Source organism: Artemia sp. Qi Xiang Cuo, chromosome 21 (assembly GCF_049724085.1).
Source record: "Artemia sp. Qi Xiang Cuo chromosome 21, ASM4972408v1, whole genome shotgun sequence".
Taxonomy (NCBI): Eukaryota; Metazoa; Arthropoda; class Branchiopoda; order Anostraca; family Artemiidae; genus Artemia; species Artemia sp. Qi Xiang Cuo.
The window spans coordinates 840,306-849,320 of record NC_142814.1 but is presented as its reverse complement, the minus strand read 5'-3'; the positions used below and the strand labels follow the sequence as shown (position 1 = coordinate 849,320).

Genomic DNA, 9,015 nt, shown 5'->3' with positions numbered 1-9,015 from the left:
TCAGTTACATATTACTGTGTAAGTTTTCGTGTGTGTGCGTAAGTTTTCGTGTGTGTGTGTGTGTAAGTTTGTGTGTGTGTGTGTAAGTTTTCGAGCGTGTGTGTTTGTTTTTGTGTGTTATTCTGTTTTATTGTTTGTTTGTAATTTTGTTTGTGTGTGTGTGTATGTTTTTGAGTGTGTGTGTAAGTTTTTGTGTGTGTGTGTGTGTGTGTAAGTTTTTGTGTGTGTTAGTTTTTGTGTGTGTGTGTGTAAGTTTTTGCGTGTGGGTGTAAGTTTTTGTGTGTGTGTGTGTGTAAGTTTTTGTGTGTCTAATCTTTTGTGTGTGTAAGTTTTGACGTGTGTGTGTAAGTTTTCGTGTGTGTGTGTATAAGTTTTTGTGTGCATGTAAGTTTTCGTGGGCATGTAAGTTTTTGTGTGCATGTAAGTTTTCGTGTGCATGTAAGTTTTTGTGTGCATGTAAATTTTTGAGTGTGTGTGTAAGTTTTTGTGTGTGTGTTTAAGTTTTTGTGTGTGTGTGTGTGTGAGTTTTTGTGTGTGTGTGTTAGTTTTGGCGTGTGTGTGTAAGTTCGTGTGTGTGTGTGTAAGTTTTTTTGTGTGTGTGTAAGTTTTTGTGCGTGTGTATAAGTTTTTGTGTGTTTGTAAGTTTTTGTGTGCATGTAAGTTTTTGTGTGCATGTAAGTTTTTGCGTGTGGGTGTAAGTTTTTGTGTGTGCGTGTCAGTTTTTGTGTGTCTAATCTATTGTGTGTGTATATAATTTTTTTGTGTGTTTGTGTTTGTTTGTGTGTGTGTGTGTGTGTGTGTGTGTTTAATTTTTTGTTCGTTTTTTTTTTTTGTGTGTGTGTGTGTGTTAGTTTGTGTTTGTGTGTGTGTGTGTGTGTAAGTTTTTGTGTGAGTAAGTTTTTTCGAGTGTGTGTAATTTTTCGTGTGTGTGTGTGTAAGTTTTGTTTGTGTGTGTGTGTGTAAGTTTTTGTGCGTGTGTGTGTGAGTTTTTTTGTGCTCATGTGTAAGTTTTTGTGTATGTGTGTGTGTGTGTGTAAGTTTTTGTGTGTGTGTTAGTTTTTGGGTGTGTGTGTTAGTGTTCCTGTGTGTGTGTGTGTGTGTGTGTGTTATTTTTTTTTGTGTTTGTGTGTTTCATTTTTGGTGTTCATGTAGTTGTTAGAGTGCATGTAAGATTTAGTGTGAAGGTGTATTTTTGTGTGTGTGTGTGTGTATGTTTGTGTGTGTGTGTGTGTGTGTGTGTAAGTTTTGGCGTGTGTGTGTGTGTAAGTTTTCGTGTGCATGTGTAAGTTTTGTGTGTGTAAGTTTTGGCGTGTGTGTGTAAGTTTTCGTGTGTGTAAGTTTTGTGAGTGTGTGTGTGTGTAAGTTTTTGTGCGTGTGTGTGAGTTTTTTTTGTGTTCATGTGTAAGTTTTTGTGTGTGTGTGTGTGTGTAAGTTTTTGTGTGTGTGTAAGTTTTGGCGTGTGTGTGTAATTTTTCGTGTGTGTGTGTAAGTTTTAGTGTGTGTGTGTAAGTTTTTGTGTGTGCGTGTAAGTTTTCACGCGTGTGTAAGTTTTTGTGTGCATGTAAGTTTTTATGTGCATGTAAGTTTTCGTGTGCATGTGTAAGTTTTTTTTTGTGTTTGTGTGTGTGTGTAAGTTTTTGTGTGTGTGTAAGTTTTGGCGTGTGTGTGTGTGGGTTTCTGTGTGTGTGCGTAAGTTTTCGTGTGTGTGTGTGTGTGTGTGATGTTTGTGTGTGTGTGTAAGTTTTTGTGCGTGTGTGTAAGTTTTTGTGTGTGCGTTTGTTTTCGTGTGTGTGTGTAAGTTTTTGTTTTTGTGTGTGTATGTTTGTGTGTGTTGGTGTGTGTTTGTGTTTGTGTGTGTGTTTGTGTGTTTTTTTGTGTGTGTAAGTTTTTGTGTGTGTGTGTGTGTAAGTTTTTGCGTGTGGGTGTAAGTTTTTGTGTGTGTGTGTGTGTAAGTTTTTGTGTGTCTAAGCTTTTGTGTGTGTAAGTTTTGAAGTGTGTGTGTAAGTTTTAGTGTGTGTGTGTATAAGTTTTTGTGTGCATGTAAGTTTTCGTGTGCATGTGTAAGTTTTGTGTGTGTGTGTGTGTGTGTGTGTGTGTGTGTGTGTGTGTAAGTTTTGGCGTGTGTGTGTAAGTTTTCGTGCGCGTTTGGGTATGTTTTTGTGTGTGTGTGTATGTTTTTGTGTGTGTGTATGTTTTTGTGTGTGTGTAATTGGTTGAGCACAAGATAGTTTCTTTGTTATTTTATTAGAGTGCGAGCTTGCGTTATTTTTTGTGTGTGTGTGTATTAGTGGCCTTGTCTATGCTTTTGCGAGGGGTTATAAGTTTTTTGTGTGTTTGTGTATTATTGTGGTGTGTGTGTGTGTGTGTGTGTGTGTAAGTATGTTGGCGTGTATTTTTTGTTTGTGTGTGTGTGTAAGTTTTTGTTTGTGTGTATGTTTTTGTGTGTTAGTGTGTTTTTGTTTTTTTTTTGTAGTGTGTTTTTATGTTTTCTTTTTTTTGTTTTTAGGTTTTTTGTGTGTGTTTGTGTTTTAGTTTTTGTGAGTGTGTGTGTGAGTTTTTTGTGTGTTCTTGTGTAAGTTTGTTTGTGTGTGTGTGTGTGTGTATGTTTTTGTGTTTTTTTATGTTTTGTCGTGTGTGTTTGAGTTTTCGTGTGTGTGTGTGTGTGTGTGTGTCAGTTTTGTGTGTGTGTGTGTGTGTATTTTTTTGTGTTCTTGTAATTTTTCGTGTGCATGTAAGTTTTCGTGTGCATGTGTTAGTTTGTGTCTGTGTGTGTGTGTGTAAGTTTGTGTTTGTTATTTTTTTTTTTTTGTTTTGTTTGTGTTTGTGTTTGTGTGTGTGTGTGTATGTTTTGTCGTGTGTGTGTTTTTGTGCGTGTGTGTGTGTGTGTAAGTTTTCGTGTGCATGTGTAAGTTTTTGTGTGTGTAAGTTTTGACGTGTGTGTGTAAGTTTTCGTGTGTGTGTGTGTAAGCTTTGTGAGTGTGTGTGTGTGTAAGTTTTTGTGCGTGTGTGTGAGTTTTTTGTGTTCATGTGTAAGTTTTTGTGTGTGTGTGTGTGTGTGTAAGTTTTTGTGTGTGTGTAAGTTTTGGCGTGTGTGTGTGAGTTTTCGTGTGTTTGTGTGTGTAAGCTTTGTGTGTGTGTGTGTGTGTGTAAGTTTTGTGTGCATGTAAGTTTTCGTGTGCATTTGTAAGTTTTTGTGTGTGTGTGTGTGTGTTAGTTTGTGTGTGTGTATGTTTTTTGTGTGTGTGTAAGTTTTCGTGTGTGTGTGTGTGTATGTTTTGTGTGTGTGTGTGTGTGCAAGTTTTTGTGCGTGTGTGTGTGAGTTTTTTTTGTGTTCATGTGTTAGTTTTTGTGTGTGTGTGCGTGTGTGTGTAATTATTCGTGTGTGTGTGTGTGTGTAAGTTATGTGTGTGTGTGTGTGTGTAATTTTTTTTTTGTATGTAAGTTTTTGTCTTCATGTAAGATTTAGTGTGCATGTGTAATTTTTTGTGTGTGTGTGTGTGTGTAAGTTTTTTGTGTGTGTGTGTGTTAGTTTTGGCGTGTGTGTGTATGTTTTGGTGTGTGTGTGTAAGTTTCCATGTGTGTGTGTGTGAGTTTTTGTGTGTGTGTGTAAGTTTTTGTGCGTGTGTTTAAGTTTTTGTGTGTGTGTGTAATTTTTTGTGTGCATGTAAGTTTTTTTGTGCATGTAAGTTTTTGCGTGTGGGTCTAAGTTTTTGTTTGTGTGTGTAAGTTTGTGTGTGTGTGTGTGTGTGTAAGTTTTTTTTGTGTTTTGTTTTTTTTGTGTTTGTGTGTGTGTGTTTTATTTTGTGTGTTTTTAAGTTTTTGATTGTGTGTGTAAGTTTTCGTTTTTGTGTGTGTAAGTTTTTTGTGTGTGTGTGTGTGTGTGTGTGTTTTTGTGAGTGTGTGTGTGTGTTATTTTTTTTTTTGTTATTGTTTAATTTTGTGTGTGTGTGTGTGTGTGTAAGTTTTTTTGTTTTTGTAAGTTTTTTAGTTTGTGTGTTTGTGTTCTTTTGTGTGTGTTTGTGTTTTTTGTTTTTGTTTGTTTGTTTGTTAGTTTTTGTGTGAATGTTTGTTTTTGTCTTTTTGTATTTTTTCGTGTGGTTGTTTTTGTTTTTGTTTGTGTTTGTGTGTTTTTTTGTGTGTGTGTGTGTGTTAGTTTTGGCGTGTGTGTGTAAGTTTTCGTGTGTGTGTTTTAGTTTTCGTGTGTGTGTGTGTAAGTTTTTGTGTGTGTGTGTAAGTTTTTGTGTGTGTGTAAGTTTTTGTGTGCATGTATGGGGACCGGGGGAGGACCTTTGGGGCCCCGGGAGGGCGTTGGGGGCGCCGGGGGGCCCTTGCGGTTGGTGTGGTCTTTGTGGGGCCCAGGGGGCGTTTGGGGCCCGGGGGAGGGCCTTGGGGAGCCCTGTGGCCCTTTGGGGCCCGGGGGAGGGCGTTTGGTGGCCCGGAGGGCCCTTGGGGGCCGGTTGGCCCTTTGGGGGCCCGGGGGACCTTTGAGGACCAGGGGAGGGCCTATGGGGGTCTGAGGAGGGCGTTTTGGGGATAATATTTCGAAATTTTTTCTGTTTAGTTTACTTTTTTTTTGCGGCGCATCCCTGCGGCGCATCCTGCGGCGCTTTCCTGCGGCGCCTCCCTGCGGCGCTTTCCTGACCCGCGGCGCATCCCTGCGGCACATCCTGCGGCGCTTCTCTGGTCCGGGGGACCTTTGGGGGCCGGGGGAGGGCCTTTGGGGGCACAGGGAGGGCCTTTGGGGCACAGGGAGGGCCTTTGGGGGTCCGGGAGGACAGTTGGGGGCCTGGGGGACATTTGGGGGCTGGTGGAGGGCCTTTTGGGACCCTGTTGGTCCTTTGGGAGCTCGATGGGCCTTTGGGGGGCCCGGGGATGGCCTTTGGGGGTCTGGGTGGGCCTTTGGGGGCGCCGGTGGCCCTTTGGGAGCTTGGGGGGCCTTTGAGGACCGGGGGCTTCCTTCGGGGTTGGGGTAGGAGGATTGGAACCCTTTGGGGTTGGGTTAGAGGACCTCACAACACTGTTCAAATGAAACTTGTGTATTATAACGACCACAGAGTTTCACCATTAAATTCTCTTCTAAAATCTCTTCAAAAATCATCTTTTAAAATGTCTCTAACTGTTTCGCCGAAATAGTTCCATAACCTGTCTAAAACAGTTTCGCCCAAATAATCCCTGAACGTAATTCAGCGTGTTCCTTTTGTTTTTGGCATCTCTGCGCTAATACATTTCAAATTAATAAGAAACCTGATTCCCGCGCTAAAACAATTCATTGCTAAGATGTTTCTTGGAGAATTGTTTCCATGGCCTTTGGCTATTAATATCCTTTGGAGTTCGACCAAAAGAGTTGTTTCCGAGGCAAAGACATTAATGACTTGGATCTATTCCTGGAGAATCGTTTCTATGCGAAAATTTTTAAAGTCTAACAGATGATGTCATTGGTTGATTGATCTGTCAAGAAAGGGGGAATTAATTTGTTGTTTCTAAGGGGAATTATTGATTCACGATAGGTGAATTGAGGTCGACAGCACAGGTGTTTAACATTCGCTGAGAGCGTGCACTTACAACAACAACAACATCGACCTTGGAAATTTAGGTCATTGACCCCATTAACCACGTGTTCTCCCTAATGACTCTATGCCCATATTTGGTGTTAAAAAAAAGTTATAGGTGGCAGCAGGGGTGAGTCCTGGGAGATATTAGGGCATCTGATTTAGTAAGATCGTTTTTATTGAAATTTAACAATAAAAAAAAAATCTAGTTGGTTTTCTTTTTTTCTTCAACACTCTGAAGTCTCCTGTGTTTATTGATTTGCCTTTTATTTTGTACGTATTTCTCATCAACTTTTGGTGTAATTAAATAAAAAAAAACAAGTTTTTTAAACTGAAAGTAAGGAGCGACATTAAAAATTAAAACGAACAGAAATTATTCCGTATATGAAAGGGGCTGTCCCCTCCTCAACGCCTCGCTCAACAACAAATACTATTTCTGGATCATAACATTCGCCTCGAGCAACAATAACAAATACTATTTCTGGATCATAACATTCACGATCGATTACGCAATCAAGTTCTCGGGACTTCACTTCCCCCTCGAGTCCTAGATTAATAATATTGTTCCCGTTAGAATTCAATGCGCATGTGCAACCTTCGTTCCGGAGTTATTACACATAGAAACATCAAATAAATCGACCTTGGAAAAAGAGGTCATTGACCGATTACGCAATCATTCTCCCTAGGGATTCCATGCCCATATATGGAGCCCTGTCAGTATTCTATGCCCATATAAGGAGCCCTGTCCGCGCTGGCACCCCCCATTCTACTAGTATTTTTCTTCACTCGCTCCTTCCAGTGGTGGTTCTGGCCTCTCTTGTGCCCGGGGCAAAATTACTAGCGCCCCCCTGTTTCCCACAAAATTTTCTGGCCAAATTTCAACAAAATTTTCACTTATTAACGAGATTATTTTCAATTCATTAATTAATTAATAATTCATTTTAATTATTTTTTAGTTTGTTATCTAATTTACTTATTTATTATTTTAACTATTATTATTTAATTATTTTGTATTTTTAATTTATTTTTGTTTTATCAAATAACTGATAATGTATTGATTATTTTCATTTATTAACTGTGCACTTTATTGATAAATTACAAAACGATTATAACCCTTAGATTATACGTTTGAAATTTTGCACCTCAAAAATTTCTGCGCCCGGGCAAGTGTCCCGTCTGTTTTTTCCCCTCTGAATTTCGTTTGCTAAAGGTTCATTGGTGACAAATTCTGTGTCAATAATGGATTCTTCAAATTACTGTGATATTAGTATCCCTTTTTTAATTATTGAGATTATTTTGGGTTTGGAATATCAAAAAACTAATGAATTTTTATTTTTAGATGGCTGTTAACGAATATAGGCAACAACCTGGAAAGGTGACTCATATTGAGCACTTATGTGGACTGAATTTTCAGCAAAAGCCACATGTTGTCCGACTTTCTGGAATTGTTTGTACAATTGGTAAATATTCCAAGTTTAGTTTATAACTTATGTCTATTGTGTGGCTATCAAAACCTAGTATCTGCATTTTTCAAGGGAATCGTAAAATACTGATTGATTTTGGTTTTGGAACAGGAGAGATAGATACATTCTAAATATTTTTATAGCGTTTCTGTACAACTGAAGCCTTATGTAACTGAAGGCTTGTCCAACTCAGCCCCGATTAAAGGAACCCTTGTGCAACTCAACCCCATTCAACTATCCCTTGTGCAACTCAACCCCATTCAACTATCCCTTGTGCAACTCCACCCCCGTGCGACTGAACCCTCGTTTTACCGAACCCGGTGCAACTCAACCCTCGCGCAACTAGACCGCCGTTTAAGTGGATCCTCTTGTAATTCAGCTCCTTTTAATTGAACCCTCGTGCAACTCAACCCCCGTTCAACTGAACCCTATGCAACTCAACCATCATTCAGTTCTCCATTTTGAAAGTCTGTGTGTGTGCTTTTTTTTTTTTTATTCATAGAATGAAGATGACTTGGTTTTGGACAAGGCCATGGGCTGATACAAGTAAAAGGCACAACTGCACATCGGCCCTGGCAAAATAGCCCTGCTCTAGCAGGGGAAGCGGGAGGGGGCTAACGAACCCCTTACCTCAAATGTCCGATAATTGTTGAAACTTTTTTCCTTTGGTGTTTCTTCCTCTTGGCAATGTGCCCTGAAAGCTTGAGCTATGACTCAAACCATGAACTTTACTTTAAAAGGTGGCCTCTTCTTTTGATTGAGGATGGTTAATAATTACTTCGTATTCCTTGCTTAGGGTTCTGTAACAAGGCTCGAAACTTAAAAACACATGATAATATTGATACTTGATTTAAAGTTCATATGAGTGTAATAAAAATTTATTAATTTTTTATTCCTGACCCACTTTATTTTATAACAGTATAGACTGGACCCTAAGGTACAATTTGATATAAAAAAAACAATATTTTTAACTATATGTTTCATAATAATAGCATTATCATAAATTGAAAAATTTTGGAAAAGTACACATTTATTGATAAACATAGTTTTTGTTTATTTTGAAGTATTTGGAAATTCAAGCTTTTTTTTTTAATTCTTCATGTAGTTTTTTTAAACTAGCCGAACTTTCTTTTACATTAGCTTGCGAAAACATTAAGCGAGAAAAACCGGTTTAATTTAAATATAGCCGTGACATAGAATAACAAACAAACAATACATTAATTAATATAAAATCCGAATATTTCAACTCCATATCCGAAAGCCTTTATCAACGGGAAAAAAAAGAAAAAGAAAAAAAGGTAAGTCATCTGAAGAAAAAAAAAAAACAACAAAAAAACATTTGAACTATTTAGGTAATCTAAGTTTATATATAACGAAACTCCTGCATTATAAATTAAGTGGATTTTTTTTATTTGCTAGTTTGGCTATAGTCCGTTGACCCCTGCCAGCTTTGACCTCATCCCGACTTTCGCTTACAGGGTTTTCACTTGTTCGGGGACTACTCGCTAAAATACAATAAAAAACTGGAGACGCTCGAATCAGCTGTGGCAGAACATTTAATTGATTTTCCTCATCTTAATATTTTATTTGATCAAATAAAAGTTGTAGACACGTCCATAGGACTCTTGCAAAGTTTTAGAGAAACTATTGAAATTAAAGAAAAAGTTATCTACCGGGATATTAGAATTAATAGAGATGAAGGGGAATTTAGAATGAATCCACTTTATAATAATTTAAATAGGTGAGAGGTCAAATTTTCTAGCAGTATGGAGTTACATTATAGTGTCCGATCATAATAGTCCGTTTCACAACGTAAAATGAGGTGAAACAAGGCTATTCATTTAAGTGAAATAAAATAATAAAGAACACGCTTTCAATGCTATTCTCACCTTTTTGGCAGCTGTCCTCAAAGGTCAATGTTCACTGATACTGACTAATGATTTTTTTGATATAATTTGTTAAATCATTTCTAAAATCGAAATATTCATTTGTGGTTTGAGTTT

General features: G+C 38.0%; 1 protein-coding gene across 2 annotated transcripts in view; it reads left to right on the top strand.

The window, feature by feature from the left end:
* LOC148939129 (pyruvate kinase-like) overlaps positions 1–9,015 on the top strand; it is a 122,699-nt gene that overhangs the window by 41,965 nt on the left and 71,719 nt on the right. For both annotated transcript variants that reach the window (XM_089107003.1, XM_089107002.1), the window contains exon 2: positions 6,889–7,009. In XM_089107003.1, coding sequence (XP_088963129.1) covers positions 6,889–7,009 — 121 coding nt within the window. The remainder of the gene's footprint in view (positions 1–6,888; positions 7,010–9,015) is intronic.